The sequence below is a fragment of the Daphnia pulicaria genome, chromosome 6 (genome assembly GCF_021234035.1).
Source record: "Daphnia pulicaria isolate SC F1-1A chromosome 6, SC_F0-13Bv2, whole genome shotgun sequence".
NCBI classification, from domain to species: Eukaryota; Metazoa; Arthropoda; class Branchiopoda; order Diplostraca; family Daphniidae; genus Daphnia; species Daphnia pulicaria.
In genome coordinates this window covers 2,933,931-2,957,728 of record NC_060918.1, presented here as the reverse complement: position 1 = coordinate 2,957,728, position 23,798 = coordinate 2,933,931, and the positions used below count along the sequence as shown (strand labels likewise).

The 23,798-nt window shown below is 38.9% G+C and overlaps 3 protein-coding genes across 6 annotated transcripts; 1 reads left to right on the top strand and 2 right to left on the bottom strand.

Moving 5' to 3' along the window:
- Nucleotides 1–2,325: 2,325 nt before the first annotated feature.
- On the bottom strand, nucleotides 2,326–3,320 carry LOC124344521. Of its 3 annotated transcripts, none has more exons than XM_046798084.1 (5): nucleotides 3,174–3,320; nucleotides 3,043–3,092; nucleotides 2,895–2,984; nucleotides 2,723–2,830; nucleotides 2,326–2,657 (listed from the first exon to the last, which is right to left on the bottom strand). In XM_046798084.1, exons 1-5 carry the CDS (start codon nucleotides 3,263–3,265, stop codon nucleotides 2,485–2,487), a joined length of 513 nt encoding a protein of 170 aa, XP_046654040.1. In that variant the 5' UTR covers nucleotides 3,266–3,320; the 3' UTR covers nucleotides 2,326–2,484. The 3 variants fall into 3 exon arrangements, with proteins under 3 accessions (XP_046654040.1, XP_046654043.1, XP_046654042.1); XM_046798087.1 differs by having other exon boundaries at nucleotides 2,730–2,830; XM_046798086.1 differs by having other exon boundaries at nucleotides 2,895–2,981.
- Nucleotides 3,321–11,093: 7,773 nt separating this feature from the next.
- Nucleotides 11,094–15,992, bottom strand: LOC124344552 (low-density lipoprotein receptor-related protein 6-like). 2 transcript variants are annotated; one of them, XM_046798118.1, is made up of 8 exons: nucleotides 15,683–15,992; nucleotides 15,507–15,617; nucleotides 14,679–15,385; nucleotides 13,550–14,607; nucleotides 13,353–13,486; nucleotides 11,646–13,262; nucleotides 11,453–11,573; nucleotides 11,094–11,379 (listed from the first exon to the last, which is right to left on the bottom strand). In XM_046798118.1, exons 1-8 carry the CDS (start codon nucleotides 15,741–15,743, stop codon nucleotides 11,172–11,174), a joined length of 4,017 nt encoding a protein of 1,338 aa, XP_046654074.1. In that variant the 5' UTR covers nucleotides 15,744–15,992; the 3' UTR covers nucleotides 11,094–11,171. The 2 variants fall into 2 exon arrangements, with proteins under 2 accessions (XP_046654074.1, XP_046654075.1); XM_046798119.1 differs by having other exon boundaries at nucleotides 11,646–13,259.
- An 892-nt stretch (nucleotides 15,993–16,884) lies between these two features.
- Nucleotides 16,885–23,479, top strand: LOC124344561 (nuclear receptor subfamily 2 group E member 1-like). Its single transcript, XM_046798131.1, has 8 exons — nucleotides 16,885–16,931; nucleotides 19,719–19,855; nucleotides 20,209–20,324; nucleotides 21,444–21,809; nucleotides 21,870–22,063; nucleotides 22,142–22,235; nucleotides 22,579–22,737; nucleotides 22,818–23,479. The coding sequence occupies exons 2-8, from the start codon at nucleotides 19,722–19,724 to the stop codon at nucleotides 23,105–23,107; spliced, it is 1,353 nt and encodes a 450-aa protein (XP_046654087.1). The 5' UTR covers nucleotides 16,885–16,931; nucleotides 19,719–19,721; the 3' UTR covers nucleotides 23,108–23,479.
- The last annotated feature ends 319 nt before the right edge of the window (nucleotides 23,480–23,798 follow it).

The window sequence follows — 23,798 nt, the reverse complement described above, 5'->3', positions numbered from 1 at the left end:
CCAACCAACCCACCCGGTCCGGCCAAACTTCTAGGGAATTTCATGACAAGGAGTTAAATGAATGCTTCCTGCTCATGAGCAGGAAGTCACTGCAGTGACAGAATCGGAGGGCAAAAATTCAAGAAACGGAGTTTGGAAGATGATAAATTGCTTAATTTGCTATTTTTGCGTAATTTGTTTATTTTTTGCGTAATTTCCGCATACTTGCTAGATTTGCACATATTGTGCGTAATTCACGTACTTGTTCTAGTTTTATTATTTCCGTACTTTTGTCACAAATTTTTTATTTACTTTCAGTATGGAAACTTGTTGAAACCTAGCTTTTACTTGAGTTTTATTTAATTTCGTATATTTTTAATTTTTGCCATGCAATTTGCGTAATTTGCGATTTTGCTTAAATTTTGCGTATATTGAAAGATGAGAAACTTTGCTAAAATTAACCTCATTCGGGCAAGGTGTACAGAAAAAAATTCAGTGTTAAACCAATCGGTGGCTTGCTATTTTGGTTTTCCCATTGGGAATTTGGGTGTTCAAATGCTCCTTTTATTGACTAAGAACCGCTAAGAACTTCGTAATCAGCTTCGTAACGTACTAGCACAGACAATAATGGATAAGAAACGCATCAGTAAAAGCAATATTCATATGTGACAGCAATTTCCATATTGAAAAGCAATATAGAATCCATACATGAGGGTATGTTTTTTGCAACTGAAAAATTACATGACAGAGAAAATTGTGTGTGAAAAGTTTTTGCTCCTCCCCAAATCTAGAAGGTCTTAATTCTAATCAAAAAAATTCTTCTAACTGCCCCGTTGAACAAAGGGCTTGAAGGTGGTGAACATGGCCAGTACGAGAAAAGGGGGTGGAGCAGTGGTGCCAAATTAGGGGACGATTTAATTTCAAATTAATTTTTTTTTATTTTAGTCGTTTTCTTCCTTCATTTCCCCTCTTGCAGAGTTGTCAAATCATCCCAAATCTGTATTTTGCTAATATCTTGAAATTTCTTTTATTTTTCCCACTTTGGATTTTTCATTTTTTTGTTACAGTTCAATATACCCCCCCCCCCCGTCAATCGTCAATTTCAGTTTTAGTAATCAACATACTGGGGGGGCTTCTTGTTGCAAAAGTTGCAGCGGTTATGACATTTGGGGGGTCTATAAAAACATGAATACCTTACAGAAAAAATCGGCCCCGCCGACTAAGATTGTATTTTTGGGTCGTTTAGGTTACAAATGGGAGAGATTTTAAAACTTTTCGTTTCCCCATAAGCGCCATGTTAAAACGCGTAAAGAAATTTTCGACGACTCACCGATTTTTCAATAGATTTTAATTTTTTTTAAATACTAAATTACATTGAAATTAAACAAAAATTGGAACTTAAGTTAATCTTGCAATTCTCTTTAACCCTGTATTTTTTAAATAAAAAATTTTAAATAAAAAGAAACCATTTAGCAGATAGTTAGTTTTTAAACGCATTTTAATATGATGCCTTTATTTTTTCTTGGGCGGGTTTTACACAGAGTAAGAAAACATCGGTATGAATAAAGCTCATTAAAAAAATCGCTTTTAAAAATTTGTTTTGGGTGAAAATGTTAAAATGACTGTACTACAAGGGGATTTGGGATGATGCGACAGCTCTGCAATGTTGACAGAAAAATGCAACAAATTCACATGTTTTTGTGGCTTTTGTGGCACAGTTTTAATGCGTGTTGGGCAAAATGTGATGCCAAGCAATTTCGTGCCATCGTTAGAATTAGAATTAACTCGATTCTGAATATATTACAAAGAATACTAAATATTAAAAAATAATATAAAAAATACAAATATATATTACAAATATATATTTCTGTCTCGAGTATCACACCAAACGACACAAGTAGGACATGTTGGTTATGATTAACCGATATTGACGAACCAAAAGTGTATAGCAGCGCATTGATTACGCAATGGGCCAATGACAAAGGTTTGTGAAGGTTAATATTAGACTTTGGTTGTGTTAGTAGATTTAGTCGATAAATATGGGATCATGATAAAAATGAATATACGTTAATGTTTAAAAAGGCTTTCTAAATATGATAACAAGTTTGATCGTGAGACTATAAAACTGACTTGGCAATTTATCCTTGCATTACGTTCATTGGTTTTGTTTTGTACGTTGTCATTTTGAATTCATTCGCAACATTTTTTGTAAAACTTTTCAAAATGAGAATTCACGGACCGGTCTCTTGCATTGGAAAGCAAGTTTAAGTTGGCAACAAGCAGTAAAGGAAGATGAGCGTGGCCAACCCCGCCAGAAGAAAAAGAAGAACGACGCCAATTCTGAGGTGAGTTTATCGATCGCTATTTATTAGTTTCAAGTTGAAAGACACAGGAGGAAAGAATTTTAATTGAACAAATGTGACGCCAAAAAAAAGGACCTATTTACATGACATTGTCAAATTCTTCCTCAGAATCGGTGCTGCAATTATCCTCAAATTTTTTGCACTAATCCGCCAAGTTTTTAGCCTTTTCCTCCTTTCTTTGTTTTTTGGCAATTTTCAAAAGATGAAGGGATTTCTTTCTTCTTTCCAGAGAACATTCATTTCGTCCAGAAGGATTTGCAGCCTGATCCACTAGGGGAGGAGTGGCTGCTACGACAGCAACTTCATGTTTGACAACTGTTTGTAAAAAATTTCATATATCCACACATTTATTTTTATCGATGCTTTTAAATTAATAATACCTTGAACCTCACCAAATGCAGGTTTATCTTCTTCTCCCAATTCATCATCTGCTTCGGACAGTTTAAGGTCATCATCAACTTTAGCTACGGCAGCATCATGTTTGACAACTGTAAGTAAAAATTTCATATATTCACACATTTATTTTTATCGATGTTTTTAAAGTGAAAATACCTTGAACCTCATCAAATGCAGGTTTATCTTCTGCTACTCCCAATTCCAGTTCATCAGCATCTTCATCCAATTCAGGTTCATCAGCATCTTCTGCGTAAATAATTGAGTTTTACAAAAGTGTCATCTTGGATCTTACATTTTCCTTTACCTGTTAAAGAACAGTCATGCGAGTTCCAAGGATAAATTAAATTCCCGCACCTGGATAAAGTTTAAAAGAAAAAGAAGATTTAATGAGGTAAACTAAGTTGGTTTAAGGGATTTATTTTTTTACTTTTTGGCTTTTTGCAATCCTTTAAATCTTTAAAATCAATCTTGCCCGTACGTTCCTTTAGCCTTTCGTCCTCGTAGTCAGATAAATCAAAAACAGACATCCTACTTATAACTTATTCGTTATTGCTTCTTAGAAGAATTCTTAGAATTTGCTTGGAGTTTCCCTAATTTGAATGTGTGTTTTTAATTTTTTATTTCATTAAGGTAGAATTTCATGTCGTCAGAAAATGACGAATAAGCCTCCTTGGATGGTTGATCACTTATTTTGAAGGAATTTAATAAGTAATAACCTAAATTAAAGCATTTGTTTTGTTTTTTAAAAACAATTTAGCAATAGACAATAACAACAAGTTAACAATAGATTTGTAATAAAGTTTTAGACGGAAATTATGAAGATGCTAATAAAAGAGGAAGAGAGGGTTGGTTGCGAATGAAAAAGAAGAGAGCTCTTCAATGAAAGAAGACAAAAAAATTAGAGAGGAAAGACTAAAAAAACCAGTCCATTCACTCAGACAGTCCAGCCAAAAATTATAGGTATAATTCAAAGTGAGGAAAGCTAACAGAATAATGAATTTATTCTTGTACAATACCAGAATCCAAGAATTCCCAAAAATGAAAACAAGGCAAATATTATTTTAAGAAAGTAGGGTATATCGGACCTATGTTGGACAGTTTCACTTTTCCGTTTTCTCTCAGCTCCTTAATGAAAATATGTGTGTTGTTTTTTAAATTGTTACTCCTTTAATCACCCGGCCTGGATAATTTTAAAAACTATAGTTTTATGGTTACAAAAATTATCGGAAAGTTAATGACAGGCTCTCATACAGATTTAACAGAAATTGGACTATTATATAGATTAACAGTGGAAATAGTTTTTAAAGTAGAAGTTTTCAATGTGGGTGATCTTGGGCCATCAGCATTCATTGTAACAGATGGGGCTGGTGTTTGTTAATGTCCCCAAAGTATATTACACCCTCATTACGATTCCACTAAACAAAAATTGAAGATTAAAACCAGAAATCAAAAAAAGAGATTTAAAGGGAGTGATCAACTGAAAGTGACTGGCAGGAGTGACAAATACCGTAACCGTTACATCTTGGGAAAATAAAACAAGCAGACGACGTGGTCTTACCACGGCACCGTTCTAACAAACTAACAAATTTCAACAAATACATCAAATGTTTTGAGCTTTTCAAGATATCTAAATTTATGGAAAAAGCCATTTGAACTTCTGCAAAATTTCAAAAAGTTTGCAGAAGATTTAGAGCATATCGATATCGGCGAGCCATAAGTTGAAGGTGATTGTCACAGAGGGAAGCTCAGGACGAAGATAAAGTCTGCGAGATGAGAGAGGGCATTGTTTATATTTATTTGTGTCAATAACAAGGGTATAAATAAATGTAAATTTTGAATGAAGGTATCTGAAGAGAAAAATGGAGGCAAGTATGAAGATGAGTTAATGGAGGAAGTCGAACAAAGTTTAAGTGTTTCTGAAGAATTCAGAATGGTTAAAATGTAAATTAAATAACTTAAAATATGTAAAATGAACATCGTGTTAGACAAAAGCTGAATTTAGTTGCTTATAGATAGCAATCTTGCTGACATTGATGAGGTGAAATGAAAAAAAAAACATACAGATTAAGAGGGATATGAAACGAGCCAAGAAAATTGAGAAACAAGAGCGCAAAGAAAATTAAGAAGAAAACGCAGACGGTAATGGAAATAATGAAATGGATAACGTTTGCAAGAAAGAGGCCGACTAATGCACTGCCAGTACTACTCCTTTGTCGACTAATGTGATGACTAATGACGAAAGTCACGTCTCTTGGTCGTCATGGTCTCGTGGCGACAATTACTGGTTTGCATGGATACTTGATAGATTGAGGAATTTGCCTAGAAGACGATTAATAAATTTGGGAAATCTTGCTGATTAAAAAAGGATGCTGATGAAAAAAGACAATAAAGGGAGAGAAAGAGGAATTTGAAAAGAGCAAAAAAATTGAGAAACAGGAGAAAATGCAGAAAATATGTAACAGAAGTTGTGGGCTGACATTACTGGAAAAGTACCGTCTTACTCGCCAAAAATGAAAGTGCGATTGCAATATTATGAAATCTTATTCTTTGTTTTAAGGGCTCGGGAAAGCCTATCGGTCAGCATGAATACGTTGCTGGATTGTGTTGTCCGAATCGACGACACTAAAGGAGAAGTACAAATCTACTATGAATGATGCTAGTATACTTCAATCAATGTCATCCCTTATCAAAAATTTTGTTTCGTTTCTTTACATAGCGCCGTCATGAAAATTTCCGGGCGTCTGTAAATAAAAATGGCAACCGCCTATTTCTCTTAACAGCTTATCATTACAAAGAAAAAGGGCAGCATGATAACGGCAACCCGCCCCAACAAGAAAGTAGCAAGGAACTGCTCCTCTTTCCGACCATTTTGCAGCAGTGATCCAATATCCTTCGACGGAAATGCCTGATAATTTACGAAATACGTCTGAAAATTTTGGCTCTGTGGTGTGAGTTAGTGTGAGTTGGGTGTGAGTTAAAATTTTACGGAGTAAGGAATTTTTAAGGTTAAAACTAGAAAAATCCCTTTACTATTTATATCAATCGATAGAGAATCGAAAGATCTATAATATTAAATAAGGTTTTGTCGTTATTTTAAAGAATTTTCTTAAATATTTATGAAAAAAGAAAAACTGGCCAAAATGCGAATGTCGGACAGTTGACGTAAATTCCGGACAGAAAATTTTGAAATTCCTTTGTTTTCATGTTCATTAATCGACGCAGAATTTTGAGTCTATTCGAGTTATCGGAACCTCAGGCTTAGAAGCTTAGAAATTCATCGTGTTTAGATTGAAGGTTTTGTTGAACCAACCTCCCTTTAAAATACCATAATTTCGAAAAACTGAAGAATGATTGTGTTTTTCTATGCATGTTGTTTGGAAACGATTTTCTCCGCGGTCTCCAGATGTTTCTTTCCCGTCGGAGTTTTCCCTATCGATTATTTGCCTTAATTAGTGCAAGCACTTCTTGAAATCAGAGTCGAGGCTCGGGTTGCAGGTATGGAGCACAATGATAGATGAACCATTAAATTTTACTATCATGCTTTGTTTTACTTTAAGTGACTTTTACTATCACTTCCCGGAGAAAATGCCATTCACTTCTCTTCTGTTACTTTGGTGGAATGTGTGTGTTATAACAAATTAAGTTGACCAAAAGATTCTGTCTGAAATACACGAAAATTTCGTTGTTTTTTACTTCTGATAGTCAAAACGATTAATCTTAAAGTTCTTTCGAAGGCGAAAGGAAATGCTTGTAGCAAATCGTTGGTCAGCAGCAGAAAAATTTTGGTGAAAGAAATTTTGGAAATATTTCAACGTGATCCACAGCGGAGTCTTCCGGTGATTGCTAACATCGTGAGAGCGGTACAGCGGAAAAAAACAGTCGTTTTATCTGAAAAACCTTACTTTACTTTACTTTGAATGGGGTAAAAATCTTGTTAAATTTATACATTGAGTGTAACTTTTACATAATTTTTATACAGGTCCATTTGAAAGAAGCATTCCAGATGGAGACTTCCGTGTCGATGTAGTGTTGGAGACGTCCAGACGCTATGCCCGTTACCACTTCTTCACCACCGATAAGCAGCTACATCTTTTACGCAAAGCCAAAAGATGGTACGGCGACGGAACTTTTTTTATCTGTCCAACTCCTTTCTACCTGGTTTTCGGCATCCATGCGTTTATATGTCATGGACATCTAGATAAACAGGTAAGAAAGTTTTTACAAGAACTCAAACCTTTGAGCTTAAGAATGGTAGTCTTGAATGACATTCAAGTCCGTCTTTCAGGCTCAATTTTTGCGACGTTCAGGCCCAATAAAATAGGTTCTGAAATATGCGGACCTGAATAAGTGGGCCTTAACGTCGTACACCCTCAAAATGTTTTATAATTTTTTATTTGAGATCGTCAGACGCCAGGAATCGTTTTTGATGATGAAAACTCAGCAAGATCTTGTCTCAATTAGTAAATATTTTTTGACTAGTTCTTAAATCTTATCTTAATTTTAATCGGTCGGACCTATTGCAGGAAAAGATGGAAAAGAACAAAGTTTACTAAAAAAAACTCAGTTGAGAGCGTACTTTTGCAATCAATAAGTACAATTCAATACAGTTATGAAAGTCATTCTTAAGAAACTTTTCTTTACTTTCCCAAGATACCATCGCTACCACTACTCATTGAGCCCATATTCCAAGCTTCACAATATAACAGACAAGTGAGTCAAACGAGGCAAGGGAGACAGCTGCCAGGCAGCATGTGTAGCAGACCTACCACTGCACCTGAAAAGACAGTAAAAGAAGAAGAAGATATACTCTTCCACAACAGTACTATCGTGGACGCCTACCGAGCCACTTCTGGAACCGCTGCAAAGAGAAAAGCATTGCTGTTTGAGGAAGCTGCTCTTCTAGAAGATAAGTCTCGGATTGTTCAAAAACGCGAAAACTTTCTCGGCAAGCAACGTAGAAACGACGAAGGGCTAGCCGTGCATTGTAACGCGGTAGCAGTTCACACGCCACAAGCCTCCACGAATGTTAGTGGAGTGGCGAGCAGCCTGAGTTTAGGCATAGCACAAAGCGTCAAGAGTTGGTCCAAGAATTCTATCAGAAGAGACTTCAGCCACAGTCGCAACAGCCAGCGCTGGTCCCAGAAGGCATAAGCCCTACAGCGACAAGACGAGTCGCCCGATCAGCTGGACACATTTCCGCTCGGGCAAGATAGTCATTTGGTAAGCTCCTTGACTTCTGCACCAAAATTTTAACTAACCCGATGGCTTCGCCGATTAACCCGATCGTTAGCAGCAAAGGTAACAAAACTAATTGTCAAGCGAATCTTGATTAAAAATCTTCTCAAATCTATGTAAAGCGTTGCGGTGTGGAGCCGTTTCCGCGCCTAACAACAGCTCCACAGTAAGATCAAAGGGAGTAGAACCGCCCGACGCAGAAAGACGGGCGATGAAGAGATGTTAGAAATTTTGCAACCCCAAAGAGACGTCTACTAACGAAGCAGTGGTCTGGAAAAAGAAAGAATTTAAGAAAGATGCACCGGTTGAAACCCACGGCAAAACCAAACAAAAAAGGAAAAGGAAAAGCGTGTTATACCCCTTTCATCGACGCCACCAACAGCCGTACAGAACAAAGATCTGGTGTGGGACCTTTTTGGTTCTATTACCGACGAAGATCAGCGACTTGCAGGCTCCCCGTCGGCTCCTCAAATCACGTTAAACAGGGTCCAGGGTGCAGAGACGGAGCAGTCTGGCCCACCAGCAGATGACGTTGAGCTGGAGTTGAAGAAATGGAAGGAAGTGAATTGGAGAAAAGGAGAATCTTTGTGGAAAGTAAGTTGATTACAAACAAAACTTACCAGAAAAGAGTGCATAATTTTTTTAATTTTTTCAGATGTGGTTTGAAGCAGGATTCAACAAATTCTGCTTGTGTTTTACTTGTTTTACTCTACTTGTGCTTGTCTTTGTCTGTTAACAGTCCCTTCAGATGATACCGAGGAACAGCAAGTATTGGAAGTCATGAATGAAGACGGAGGAAAGCAAGGTAACTTAAAATTCTTTAGCTCTGGATTTCAAGTAATTTTAGTTCAAAATTATTCTTTTCTTTTCTAGATTTACCAGAACTGACTTTGGAAATTGGTGAAGAATTCGATGAATTTAAAAACCTTGATGGTTAGTTTGTAACAACTAATAAAAAATTAACACTTAGACTACTAGGTATACGTACCCCCCCCCCAAACGTGGCACGGACACCGTCCCTCTTTTTTTGACACCGACGACGATGATACCTGAACGTCCAACTTCCGTTTGAGATACATCTCAAGTATAAATTTATTAATCGAATCCGTTCATTATTTGTAAAACAGGAGTTGGTAATAAAGTTATTCAAGCCGACGCATCTTTCCTTGAACAACAAAGCTCATATATTCAGTTTTTAAATATTTCTTCTTGATTTGAAGAAGGTGTTTTTCGTTGATTCAAAGGAGCCCCAGCGAGTAGGAGGAAAGAAAAACTGTCCGCGGGACTCTCTTTTAGATGTTTATGGACTTTTTTCTTCTCTTGTGGGGGTGGTTAAACTAAAATAACTAAAAATTTTCACGCTTTCAGATGACAAAATCATTCTGAAACGAAATGTGAAGGAAGACTACAGGATTGAATTTTCGAAAAAAAACCAAACTGGATAGCATGAACGCTAGGGGAGACCGGACCCATGTTGGACACTGTTCCAAGTTGGACAGTGTCTTAAAATATAGTAAAAATTGCTTTAAAATTCTAGATTTCACACGAATTGTTCTAGATGTGATGATGCTAGATCCTGTGTAGTTTAATTAATTTCCCGACAGTAGAACGGGAGTTATAGGAGGAAGAAAAAAACACGATAAATTATTGCAAAATTTTTCACCCGAATTATTGATCTTGCTCCAAGTTTGTTTGAGTAAAAAAATTTTTAAACACATCAGTGTGTAAAACTGTTTATCCTTTACAATTGTGTGTAAGAAAATTATTTTTAGGTGCTTTGGTGTACCTACAATTAATGAATTTGCGGGGGGCATGATTTTGAGGCCATTTTGGACAGTTCCAAGGGGTAATATTGGACAATGGGTAATATATGGACTTCAGCGCCACCTACATTTTTTACCTATCTCGCCCCATATAAAAGTTGTAATTCTTTCCCTTGAAGAAAACTTTTTCAGTTTTAAAGATATAATTTCCAAAATTTGTTTGGGGTTAAACTACATTACCATCTACATTTCCTGATTTTTTCATAATTTTTAATTCATACTATCCCTCTTTTAATACCCTGTCTAACTTGGTACAGGCCCCTGTCTAATTTCAACCCGGATCGGTAAAAAAACACCGAAAAATGGAAATCAATGTAAATTCTTAAATTTTAAAGTTACACATTTTAAAAAAATCAAGTGGGTGGGGGCAAGGCTAAAGAATGACCTTAGCCAAAAAAAAACTCTTTTGCCTAAGGGGATCGGGAGACATGCGGGAAAAACCGCGACTGTCCAAGATGGGTCTGGTCTCCCCTACTTACGTTTTCAATCGTCAGTATCAAAACAGTAAAGATGGTATCTCAGATGTTGGAGAAGGTGGTTTTGATTCTTCGGGCAGTAATGATGGAGAAGATTACGGAGACGATGAAGGATCCGAAGAAAGCAGTCTGTGCAGCAGCATGTCCCACTGCACGACTGAATCGGAGTCCGAGGACAATGAAGAGTTTCTTTAATTCACTTTGTAGCTGCTTTAAACCCTTTTAAAATTAATGTAAATGCCCTGTTTTTGTACTGTTGAACACAACTGATGTAACTCCAAAAAAATCGTCACTGATAAATTGAATTCACTTGGTTAGTCACTTCATCCATTTAGTTTATGAGTCAGCCATCCTTTTCGATGCAGCTAGCTCATTTTTTAGTATTTTATATAGAATATTATAACATATTGTTTCCAATAAGTGGAATCATTTTTAAGCTAAAAATAAACCTTATAATAATTAAAATAGCTAGCATTTTGAGAGCGTTTTTATCGGTATTTTCGACGTTATAGTCCCCTCCCTCTTACCTCATTATTATCCCTCTTTGACCTCCGATTGTTTGAGTTGCTGAATAGGCTCCGAGGGCGCACCTGACAAACCTAGTTGCCAACGAACAAAAAGCAAAGGACGCGGTCGCAAAACAGCGCAAAGCCGTGGCTTGTCTACCCGAGCACCTCAAGATCGAGCTCGAGCAAGTGGCATTTGAAAATATTAAAGTGTCCGAATTTTGATAAATGCCAAAAAACATTTAACACAAAAGATAAACGAGGAAATCACTTCAAAAACTGTCTCATATCGAAAGTTTGGTGACATTTGTTAGATTTATGTTTAAATCAATAATTTATTCACAAAACTATTATTGTACAACAATACCAGGTGCTTTCGTTCTCAACCACATTTTAAGAAGATTGTAGTGCCATAGTTATTTTATCTTCCAAAAAGCTGATTTTTTCCTCTTCTGTTAGCTTATTCCAACTTGCAAGATTAACTACCTGCAGGTGAAATCCCATTTTCTGGAGAGTCCGCAGTTCCATTTGGTGTACAGTTCTCAAGTTCAAATGATCTTCGGCAGTGTATGCTTGCGGTCGGAAAACTTTCCACAACATCCTGAAATACGAATTGAACCGTTTTAATTGAAAACAACGGACATTAATTGAATAAAGCTTCAAACGAAAATTACAATTGATTGCCAAAAGAAACTTCGATGTCTTCCACAAAACGTGGTGTGGTGTGGTTTTTGGCGTCCCATACGGAGTTGATAAAAACAGGTTTTTTATCCTGATTAAATACCGTTGCATGATCTATAAACGATAAAAGGTTGACAGAAAAAAATGATTACAAGGTGACTCGGAAAACAATTTCTATAAACTTACCAATATGGTGACCTTTTTTGGTAAATAAACGACTTAGGACATGAACAGGTCCATCCAGCACAGCTTGCAGTGCCATTTCAATTGGATATGATGAACCTTCGCCAGAAAGTCCGTCGTTAACGAAAATTTCATCGCGAATTTCAATTTGGCGCGAGTAAAGTACTTTACTCTCACTTGCACTACGAAACGATGTCCGTTGACCATTTTGTTTGGCTGCGTCTGCGATCCCCCGAGCACTTACATTGGACAGAATCAAGGGGAATTCAAAAAGATATTGCAATCTTCCCCTGGTAAGAATGTCTTTCGAAAAAATATCATCCGAACTAATCGTTTTGTTGGCACTTTTACAGAGGTCCTGATCAGAGAGTTTGTCACAATCTTGATGGTCGCTGCAAACGAGGCTCAACGGAAGGCATTCCGATTCCGGCTGGCAGTAAAAAGAATGACTCGGACAACGGCTGCTGCATTCGAATGGTGCCATGGAAACCACGTTCGTCTTGGTCGGACAGAAACAAGAGAAACTGGAGCTGTTCCTCAACACGCACAAGCCGTTGCCGCAAGAAGATGACTTGCACGGGTTTGGGTATTCCGGTTCCAGGATGGAATGACTAGTAAACAAATGATGCACATCCTCAAGCGGCGTTAAAGAGCTGGTCGCAGGTTCGCCCGTCACCGATTGACTGTAAACGACATTTCGGTGCCAGACGGTCCAAGAAATGCGGTTCTCAAAGAAGGTGAGAGACAGAGGTTGGCCGTTTGTCCTACCAACTACCAGCTTCTTTTTCTGTTGTCCGTCGTAGTCGCAGCTTGAAATTGATTGGCCCTTGTCCGCCCAGTAGATGCGCGTTTTAACCGTGTCCAGCGCGAGGGCGACAGGATAGGCAGCTCCGCTGTAGTAAATCTCCCGAGTCACTTTGCCATCCATAGTTGAACGAATGATGCGGCCGCTAGCCGACCGAAGATGCTCGGACCAAAAAAGGGCACCTCTGACGCCATCAATGATGATGTCGGTCATCTTGGCTTGGGAGTTGACAACGTCAACGTCAGCATCCAGCGAATGAGAGACGACTTTGACCACCGAACGATCTTGATTAGCTACTAGCGCACTGACGTAGACATTTCCTGTGATCGAGTCTAGAGCCAATCCAGTGGGAGTCAGTCCTTCCAACTTGTAGGTGAACGCCTGGCCGACATCCCTCATCCGGCTGACACCTGCACTGGTGATCCAGAAGAGGGTGGAAAATTTGCCGTGATAGGCGATGCCTTTAATGGGAGCATCCTGCGATGCCAGACCACGATGACTAGCAGTCACATTGTTGTTCCGCAGAAGGGCGACGCGATGCGCACTGGCGGCTATCAGCAACGGCCGTCCGTCCATCACTTTGCAGGTGTATTTATCCGGCTCAAGGTAATACCCTGGCGCACACGAACAGTCGTAATCGCCTTCGGTATTGGCGCAGTATTGGGAACATCTATTCTCCAATAAGCATTCGTCAATGTCTACGCACTGAGGGCCGTTGTTTTCGGATCGGTAGCCGGCCTCGCAGTAGCAAATTGGTCCCTTCGGTCCCGGCACACAATTGTGCTCACAAAAGTTTTCTTCACACGGAGTATTATCTATAAACGGATTTAGCAGTCCGTGAATTATTAACAAAAACCATGAATGAGTAGGCACAAGAAATCGGATGGATAATTTGAACATATTACCACAGTTATCTCCTTCGTCAGTGCCATCTGGACAATCCAAAACTTCATCACAGACCGAATCCATCGGTATGCAATGGCCATTGTCACACCGGAAATCTCCTTCCGAGCAAGAAGAGCCCAACTTATAATGACAACTGTTAATAAAAACATAATTAATAAAATCATTCTCAAATTCAAATGAATAAAAAAAAACTTACTCGGACCCGTTCGCTGTTATACAATCACCAGTGCTGCCGTTGCGACTTAATTTTAAATTATTAACTACAACCATCAATCGATATTGCTCGACATTCTTAAGGGAAGTAGTACCGATGGAAAATTCGTGCTTTGTTTCTGGATCTTGTTTGTTCAACCAGTTGATGCGAGAATGTCCAGTCAGCCAGAAAACCGAGTCCAAAGTTAAACTGATGGCAATGGGCGTTTTCAGGTGTTCTTGGAGTACGGTTCGATTTGAACCTCCAACTTCCATGCGTTCAATCGTACCGCGCAGAGAATCGGTAAAGTACAAGTGCTTGTCGTCGTACACCATAGACGTCACGGTTCCATGGACTTGCACCAAATTATTTAGCCAATTCCCGTCCGTTTCCCATACGGTGATGACGTAACTTTCACTTCCTTCGATAACAAACATTAAATTTAATTCAGGTGCTATGGCAATGGCTCTAGGGTTCTTGAGCTGTCGAGCTAAAACCAATCGTTCACGCACTCCGTTTAAATGTTTGCGACCAATCGCAAATTTCACGATGGTACCCCGAGATCTCTCCGTCCAGTAAATGCTTTCCGTGAAAGGATCCACGTCCAACCCTTCGACCACATCGGCATTTTCAAAGAGAACCACTTCGCGACGAGTGTTCAATTCCATCGAGTAAATGACTCCGTCCACTGTGTCGCTGTAAATGATGGAATTATCCGAAGGGTTGAATACCAAGGCGCCAACGTTTTTCAAGTGGAGATTCTTAGACAGATGGACGATTGAATCTGTCTCGTTCTGGTTGTTGTTGTTCAAGCGATAAATGTCGGTTTTAGTAGCGACGATGATGGAAGTATCATCGACAGTAGTGAAATCGCAAGTGCGGTTGTCGCTAGTCAACGCCATTGAAGCCGGACAAGCGCAATGAAATCCTTCCACAGAAGGTGAGAGGAGACAAAGATGGCTGCAACTCGCATTCTGGCAAGGATTTTGAGTAAACCTTTGCTTCGAAGGATGATGGACTTGAATACTAGTGAGAATCAATGCGTCATCTCGGATCATCACCTAGAGTAATACAAACATTTTTATTATAAAATAATAGTTTATTTTAATAACAAATTGAAAGACCAACTTACCTTGAATTGCCCTCCGGTGTTCTTGTCCACGGAAATAATCTCATGTTCGGTTGGGTCGCACCAGAAGACCAGATTGCGGAACAGAGCCAGAGCGAAAGGATTGACTTCCTTCTGAAGAACCTTGCGGTCGGATCCGTCGATGTGTGAGCTTTCGATGCGACTCAGCTGGACATCGCCCCAGAATATGCGCCCAGTCGCTTCGTCCACAGCTAATCCACTAGGCTGGGCAACATCGGTGGTGATTATGTGTGTCCGTTTTGATCCGTCCATGCCAGCCGAAGCAATGTGTGGATGGGAACCCCAGTCGGACCAGAAGAGCAGACGTTTTTCAGGATAGACGGCCAGAGCGCGAGGTTTGTCTAGTTGACCGCAGACGACGACGCAGATTGTGCCTTGGAGATCGCAGGCGACAATAGTTTTCCGACCGGAATCGACGAAGTATAGGTGTCTTCCGGGCCCATCAACCATCAAGTCTCCAACCTCTTCCACGCCAACGGAAATGACCTTTTGATTTCTTGATCCATCCAAACTGGATTTGTAAATTCCCGATTTGCCATCGCTCTTTTCACTCCAGTAAAGAGACTGTTCTTTGTAATCAACCGAGACGCCGTGGGCTTGGCTAAGGTCCGACTGAATGAATTTATATTCTTCAGAATCGATCGGCATCGATCGAATATCACTGTCAGTTGTGATCAGCAGAAGAGGTTCTGAAACAAGAAAACGACAAGAAAATTCCACGTGTTTTACTTACATTCGTCGATATCTTTTCCTCACAAAAATGTTGACACTACTTGATGAATAATTTTAAAAAATAGAAAGAAAACTTACCGCATTCGTCTTCGTCAAATCCATCTTCACAATCCTTGACATCGTCGCAGCGCTGTTGGGGTTCGAAACAACCCTCCCCATTTCCACATTGAATCTGATTTCCCATACATCCTTTAGGCAACATCAATAATCAATTCATTACCAATTAAAAATAAATTACAACAACGATTGCATACCTCTTGCCGTGAAGCTCGAAAGATGGGCGAACAAAATGAGACAAAAATAGGCAATCTCCATTTAATGTGGAGATTTCCTATTTGGATTATTTGGTATAAAACTCTTCAACTTAAAACTTTTAAATTTAGTAGCTTCCCTACGTATTATAAAGGACTAAAGATACACACAGTCTGAAAATGTGCTTTTCTAACTAGACTTATCGACAAACGCTACGAAACGGGAAGTGAAAATGATATTGATTCAGAATGACACCGTTCCAGACACGTTTCTGAGGTTATTCACCTTTGCCTCACTTACTACAACTGAACTCGTTCATTCGCATTCTTACCTTACCCCCTTGTTACCTAACCCTTCCCTCTACCGCTCAAATGTCCTTTAAAAATAAATTGTGCCTTTAGCAAGGCGGGCTGGAAATAAAGAAAGGGTTATTGACATCACTTGGCTATGTCTTACTGACCTCTGAGCTATTTGCAAGTAACGATCTTTTATAGGCAGGGAAAATGGTAAAGAACTAGGCTAAACGTTATGTCACACGGCAATACTAAAACGAAAAAATCCTGCTTTACATTTTAATCAAATGGTGGAGTAGGAAATACAAAATACTTTTGTAATTTTATTTTTTATATTGTGCAATTCAGGGTAAAAGAGTTTTGTCAAAAATTTAACGGAGATATGGTGAGAAATATGGTGAAATATGGTGAGAAACATTCCAAAACGCTTTGTTACCTCTCCTTTCCACCTCTTCGAAATCAAAGTTTCCAACACTTTGGGGGCGTTATTACAAATTTTGTATATCCAAATGGCCAAAAAGAATTCAGCGCCAACAATAGCATTCTGTTGAGGAATAAAAATTAGGGATCGAGAATGGATATAGTGAACACAGACTGACCAAATAAATTAGAAGATTCTCTTTTTGAGTGTTATACATGTTCGCCTTTTTTTAAGTTAATACATGAGAAAATCAACCGCGGGGTGCGAAGCGATCGGAAGCGATCAATTTGTCTCCGGAGGCGCCATCTGATCCAATATTTCGTCACAAAAGGACGATGGGATCCTTTATAAAGATATCGCGTGATCGTCAATCGAAGTCCTCCCTCCCTCCCTCCCCCCCCCCCCCACCCTCCCCAGCTCTCACAACTGACATCGCACCCATGCATCCCATATATAAACATATGAGTGTTCAGCGCCACTTTATGTTTGTCCACAGCCTTCGTCAGAACGCGTCCGACATCATCCTCACTTGATTAGGTAAGTCGCTCTATCTTGTCTCTATATTTTGAATACTATTTATTTTTAAATTTTGCGAAAAAACATCCAATTTTGCGCCATTAGTTAAAAAAAAATATTGAACGCCGATCCTTAAATCGGCAAATTAATAATCTTAATGAATCCGTCTTATTTCAGATTAATAAATAAATAACAGATCAGTCTGATTTGCAAGTATTTTATTTTGCTATAGCATAACGGTATCCAGTACTCGTTTCTAAAAAAACAATAAAGAATAATTGTAGTCGAATCTGATGAACCACCAATTTATCACCCACAAATTGGGCGACAAGTTGTAGCGCAGAATAAACCGTCTAAAGGATGCGCAGCCTAATGACAATTTTGAGTTAAATTCATTAAATCTCATGGGAAAACAACAACGATCGGTTTTTTAAAAAAGGCGTCTTCAGTACAATCCTTCTTTAAATTACGTATTTCGCTTAAAAACTTGAAATCGCTATTGGAAAATTAGATATAAAAAAGAATTAATCTGAATTTATTGCGTTCAATTGGTCTTTCAAGCATTAGACCTAAATTATTATGTTCTCTTCAAGGAGACGCATGGGCCCAAAGCGTAAATGGACAAAGGTTAATGATTAGGTTAGCCAACACATCAAAATACCGGGCAAACAAAGACAGGTGAGACTATTCTCATGAACTCGACTTGGGTTGCTATAACGACTCGACCGAGTAAGTCAGTCTATCTGACTTCTTCTTTTATTTTTCGTTCGGAGCCTTATGGCCCTTATCTCTCTCACCCTTGGAGTCTTGCTGAACGTTGCTGCCACCATCGGGGCGTCAGAAAGCTCTGAACACTCGGTGGTTTCCCAGACGGTGTTGACTCTGGCAATCCAGCGGATGCCTTTGCAGCGCGAGCTTTACTCATCGGATAATATATAGTTCGTCACGACTCTTTTTCCACGATATGTTTTCGTTATAGACGCGAGGTTCTTCTTTAATTATACTGTAATTCCCCACCAAAATAATAATAAAAAAAGGTCGTCTTTTGTAGCCTATTAGGGTGTATACGGAGCACGATTAATGATGGGCGGATTGACTGCTGGCGTGTTAAATAAATAATAGAGCAGATTCACCGTCGTCTTTTCTGTACAGCACACACTGTGCGCTGATGAGCTTGAGAACAGACCACATGTCGATCTGAATACCGCCCCTATTACATATACAAGGAAACGGTCAATAGACGACTATATTTTCATGTGGGCCCCATACGCAGCAAGAAACAACACGAGAAGCCATGAGCGAGCGTGAGGATTCGTACAGGATTTTTTTGCTGAGAGCAACTTGATTTCGCTACTTGTTTTCGTTGAAACTTTGGATGAGACTCACATCAATTTATGATCGTCACTGTATTGACATCTGCTTGGGGTTCCACAAATACATTCAATTTATCAGTCTACCCGGCCGATATGAAAAAAAAAAATCGTCAATTAAGTTCACACTTGTGGTTCAAAAATCTATTGAAGAGAAGACGGCTGAGAAGAAGCAGTTACGGCTGCTGTATAATGGAAATATTATTTTAAAATTTTTTTGTCAGAAACATGGAGACTATATTGAAGTAGTATAGCTGTTGGGAGGGTTAGATGGGTGAAAGCTATTGAGTCGCAACTCCAAAGGTTGAAAAGAGCGAAAAGGGGTGAACAGGACTGCGGCTGACAGACCCTCTTTTGTCAAGTAGTGAACCGTCAGTACATCAAGCCAAGCGCGTCACAATAAACAACTAAAAGGTCATCTAATACATGGGCTGCAATATGTGTGTATATATTTCCTTGTCTATTTAGTACACATAAAGCGGATGCGGCAGGCTTTTTATCTAAAAAAGAAAGTATATTGAATATGCCGATAATCTTTTGATATTGATCACTAATGAATGTCGACACTGTTACGCTGCTCTTACGAAACCGCCGTGCTCTTTGATGATTTTTAAGAATGTAAACTGATCCCAAAAGAGTTTTATGTTAGTAATAAGTATCAAATCGAAACATCAGTGTTATTTTGATACATTGCACTACTTTTCCACACAAATTTAAATTGTGTATTCGTAAGAGATTATTAGGTTACACGAGACTGATAAGGGTCGAGTCAAATTCACATATCGGAAGTTCGGAACCTTCATGTGATAATATGTAGGCTATGTCTGCCTTTTGATCCTTGAAAATATTTGTATGTTTGTAGGTTTGTGAGAAAAAGTCATGTGCCTAGCTGTCAGGCTGTCACTGATCATCGGTTGCAATTTCAAGAAAACACCGAAGAGTAGTAAACTAGTTTTTGCATAAGAAATTGCGGAAACTACAACACAAAATAATTTGTTTTAGATAAACATGCTGCATTTTATTTTTTTAAAGAGTATTACAAAATAAGAGAAATGGGAATTTAACGATGTGGTAGCTGTAAAGCAAACATGTGCGAGCCACTCGGCCAGTTATTCATTAAACATTCACGGCGCCCTGTTCGACTCTTCCCCACTAGCTGTTCAATTGTTTGTTGTCGACCCCACGGACGGAGGCGTTTTCCTTTTACCGATCACACGCACCTTGATAATTAATTGTATGACCACAATGTCAGTATACTTGTCAAGAATTTTCAAAGTGCAAACTAGTTGAGATGACACGTTATAACGTTGACAAACTGTAGAACTCACTGAACTTTCATTTCTGCCGTAATATTACATTTGTGTTCTTCAATCTCTTATTTTTATCTTATTTCCTATTTTGGAAAACTATTTTGGAAATTCTTTTGATTTTAATTTAGAATATGGATCGCGTGATGGGCTCTCGTAATAAGCTGGAAGCTCTCTGTCTTGTGTGTGGGGATAAAGCATCCGGACGACACTACGGCGTCTCTAGCTGTGATGGATGTCGAGGCTTTTTCAAGAGAAGCATTCGCAGGTGATTTACACAAAATTTCTAATAATCCAACATTAAACATTTTCAAACATAAACTGGCAACAGTGAAATTCCATGAGAAAACCAACATTAAATCTAACCAGTCTAAGGAGAGTGAAACCTGGGTGATTCTTGTATGAAAGCCTGAGTAGTAGTAATGGCTGAGTTTTGAAAAGAGAAAGCCTTTTGACTTTTTCTCATTTTTAAATAATTTTCAAAGTCCTATTTCAAAAGTAACCGGAGGAAATGCTTCCGCGTTCGTTTTATTAAAATTCAATCCCGTTTCTAGATACATTTGATCCGTCTTGAGAATATTTCAGATGTTCACGATTAAATAAACATATTTTTGTTGTTAGAAATCTGGACTACATGTGCAAAGAATCGAACCAGTGCATCGTGGATGTCAGCCGTCGTAATCAATGTCAAGCGTGCCGGTTTCGTCGCTGCCTAGAAGTCAAAATGAAACGAGACGGTAAAAATGATTTTCTTTCTAATTCACACTTTTCTTAAATGTAATAGCGGATATCTGCTTTGCGAGTAACGGTTTATGCAATCGGGCTTATCAATTATAGCCAGTAATGCATTTTAGATCAAGTAAAATGAAGAATTCAGTGAAAATTGGTAAAGAATGGGAAGAAGGAGGAGGAGCTACGGAAAGTGCACCAATCGTGTGAGATTCGCACGTTCGGGAATAATAAACAGTTCTTGGCGTCTAGTAGACTAGTAGGGGCGCGCAGCAGAACCCTGTCCTGGCGCACCACACCCCATAGATCCCTTCATCTGTGCAAGGCATTTCATTGGCTGTCCTCCCCTGAATCACGTGACTTCCAATTGCGTCGGTGCTATGCGCTATATAAGTGCTAGTAGTAGAGAGATTCAGACTTTTCGCTGATTTAAAAATAACCTCAATTAATTGGAAAGACATTGCCAACACGTCAATTAGTGCTTGCGCTTGATTCTTAAGTATTCAAATTTATAAAAACTCCATAACGGTAAGAAAATGTCTGCAAAATGTCTGCAAATATCATCCCATCGCATTGTTGGAACAAAAGTCTTTTCCTTCATGAAATTCATAGCATGAATTTTTACATTAAAATAAAAATCAGACTAGGCTATATTCTTTAAACCGATATTAACAGCCTACAAAAACGGATGGATTGATATTATTTGATTGTTTGTGTAATAGTACTAGATATACCAATATTAAAAAAGAGTATTTTCCTAGCACGATCGTTTCAGCATCCATGCTAAATCAATAACACTTTTTTTTATTGGTGGTCGGCTTTGTGAGCAAATATTAGTGGAGTGAAATATTAAGGGAAGTGCCAAAACCACAAGGGGGGAATGGGGGAATGGGGTTGATGCTTGTGACAATATTGGAAGTAGGTGACGCCATTAACGGATCCCATGTAAGTGATCCCTTAAGAGTTAGAAAGGTTTTTCTTTTCTTTTTTTGTCAAGAGCTTTGGCGTCACCTGTCAGTTTACACGGATGTGAAGGGGCTCCCGTCACAACCAACTGATATGAAGACCAAATGCTCATCTTATATAACTTTCCATCTTTGATTCTTTTCGTTCAATAAAAAAACTAGCCGTCCAACACGAACGCGCTCCTCGCGGCGCTCTCAAAAGATCCTACCAACCGGAGCTCGACCCGACGGTGCAGACAAATGCGACGCCGCTATTGCCGTTAAGTCATCATCAACCACCTCTAACGTCCCTGAGTGCCGGCTACTCATTCTACTCGGGGAATTTCCCGTTCAACTGGCGGCCAACCATCGGCTTGCATCACGTCCCAAGGCATTTCCCATTGAACATTTTCGTTCCTCCTCCACCGCTTCCGGCCTCGGACAATAATCTGACTCCATCCATCCCTCTTCTCAATCTCGTCAAAGAAGATGAAGTGAGCAGTTCGGCGGCCGAAGATTTACCAACAACATTCAAAAGACGCGATTCAGGTATAAATTGTGTACGTTTTAGGTGTTATATAACTCATTAAATGTCATTAAAATTGGCAGGGGTCAGCTACAAGTCACCGACTGTCACTAGTACATCTCCCGTTGCCATGCCGACCGATCCTGTTAGTCAGTTGAACGCCTCTCATCATTGTTTGTCAGGCATTAGAGACACCAGCAACGACGTCAATGAAGCAGCTGCTCGTTTACTCTTCTTAACAGTTCGATGGGCGAAATCTATACCATCTTTTTCTCATGTAAAATTCATATGAAATAGTAATTTTACGTAATCCATTTTTAAAATGTCTTATATTTTTTTTTTAATCACCCATTAGCTGTTTTATCGGGATCAAAGTCTCCTTCTGGAGGAAGCCTGGTGCGAGCTCTTTGTTTTAACCGTAGCCCAATGGGGCCTCAGTCTTGACGAAGGTAACAAGTACGATACAATTCTAAAATCAAAATTAATAGTACCAGATTGTTCAAAATTATAAAGCAATCAATACGGTTAAAATACTTGTAAGATTTTTACGAAAGATGTAACCACAATTATTAACTCATTTCAACTATTTAAACGCATTGCTTGCGTGCATTGCATAAAAGCCACAGTTGTTTGTTCGTCTTTTTATGTATTGGCTTTGTCTCAGTTTTTCTTGCTCATTACGCATTCATTTTTTGATGACGCATAAAAATGCCGTTATAACGGTATACTGCCAATTTTAGTATTTGACACTCGCATTAATAAGGAATTTGACATGACTCTATTACTTGACAGTTAACACTATGAGAAACTGCCCAGAGTTGACGAGCGAACGCCACGAGCTGCTGCTGGAAGGTCTGCGACATTTGCACCAAGTGGTCGCACGCATTCACCTCTTACGGCTGGATCACACCGAATTCGCTTGTCTGAAAGCCTTGGTTCTTTTCAAACCCGGTACGCTTATAGGATAAATTATACCTATCTAATTAATTAAGCGTATTTACTCTATAGTTTCTGTTTGGAATTTCTTGTAGAAACTCTGGGACTGCGCGACGGTCTGGCCATCGAGATTTTGCAAGACCAAACGCAGATGATGTTGCACGAGTACTGTTCGTCCTCGTCATCCCCTCAACAACAGTCGCACGACATGTCGCACAGCATGGTGCGGAGTCATCGTCCGTCCCTTGCTGGCCGTTTCGGGAAGTTGTTGCTAGTTCTGCCGGCCCTGAAGGCCGTCCAGAGCGCTAACGTTGTCGATCTCTTTTTCCGCAAGCTAATCGGCGATACGCCCATTTCGAGACTCTTGGCAGACTGCACCCTGTAAGTGCCGTTTCCATATTCTAATCGAAGATAATATCTCTTTAGCTTATGAATGCAACTTTTAAATTAAATACCACCGCAAAACCACTTTTCAATATTACATTTCTAATTAAGAAATGATTAATATTTTGAATTTTCCCGGCATTCCAGCCAGCACCTTACAACGGGAAAAAGACAAATCAGTCCTAAGATATTTCTAGTCATTTAGCCAAAAAGTCAAAATTGGCAAGTGTAAATTTTTAATTTTCTTTCTGTCAACTAAGCAAAAGTTTCGTTGTTATTGTAGTCGTGTTTAATTCTCGGCGTTAATTTTTTTTTTACCTTCTTACCAGTCAGATTCAATGGGAAGGTTTCATGTACTAAAATACACTCAAATGTCGACTCGTTAGAAAAGATTTCAGTATTAAACTGCAAACTATTCCAATGTCACTAACTGGCGATGATTTTGAATCGATCAGAGTTGTCTGATGAGTGAAACGAAAGTAAGCCGTGTTTTTATTAGAATAATTTAATCTCATGGTAGATAGGAGAATGACAACGCACACACACATAGACCACACGAATCATCAAACTGATGGAGGAGAGAAGATGCACACAAAAAAAAATGACGTCATATTTGTAATAATTTTTTCTTTCTTATCTTCCGTCTGGTAGAAGAGGAATTGGCGTTAAGATAATTCTTGTTTCTTTCTTCT

What these genes read in the sequence shown, in the direction of transcription:
- LOC124344521 (XM_046798084.1), bottom strand. Translation starts at nt 3,265, where the DNA reads ATGTCTGTTTTTGATTTATCTGACTACGAGGACGAAAGGCTAAAGGAA. An exon ending in GATTTAAAGGATTGCAAAAA is followed by an intron (nt 3,093 to 3,173) that starts GCCAAAAAGTAA and finishes AACTTTATCCAG; the next exon opens with GTGCGGGAATTTAATTTATC. An exon ending in TGCATTTGGTGAGGTTCAAG is followed by an intron (nt 2,658 to 2,722) that starts GTATTATTAATT and finishes TTTTACAAACAG; the next exon opens with TTGTCAAACATGAAGTTGCT.
- LOC124344552 (XM_046798118.1), bottom strand. Translation starts at nt 15,743, where the DNA reads ATGGAGATTGCCTATTTTTGTCTCATTTTGTTCGCCCATCTTTCGAGC. An exon ending in ACACCGGAGGGCAATTCAAG is followed by an intron (nt 14,608 to 14,678) that starts GTAAGTTGGTCT and finishes GTATTACTCTAG; the next exon opens with GTGATGATCCGAGATGACGC. An exon ending in GTTTCTTTTGGCAATCAATT is followed by an intron (nt 11,380 to 11,452) that starts GTAATTTTCGTT and finishes TTCGTATTTCAG; the next exon opens with GATGTTGTGGAAAGTTTTCC.
- LOC124344561 (XM_046798131.1), top strand. Translation starts at nt 19,722, where the DNA reads ATGGATCGCGTGATGGGCTCTCGTAATAAGCTGGAAGCTCTCTGTCTT. An exon ending in ATTCAAAAGACGCGATTCAG is followed by an intron (nt 21,810 to 21,869) that starts GTATAAATTGTG and finishes TAAAATTGGCAG; the next exon opens with GGGTCAGCTACAAGTCACCG. An exon ending in CTATACCATCTTTTTCTCAT is followed by an intron (nt 22,064 to 22,141) that starts GTAAAATTCATA and finishes ATCACCCATTAG; the next exon opens with CTGTTTTATCGGGATCAAAG.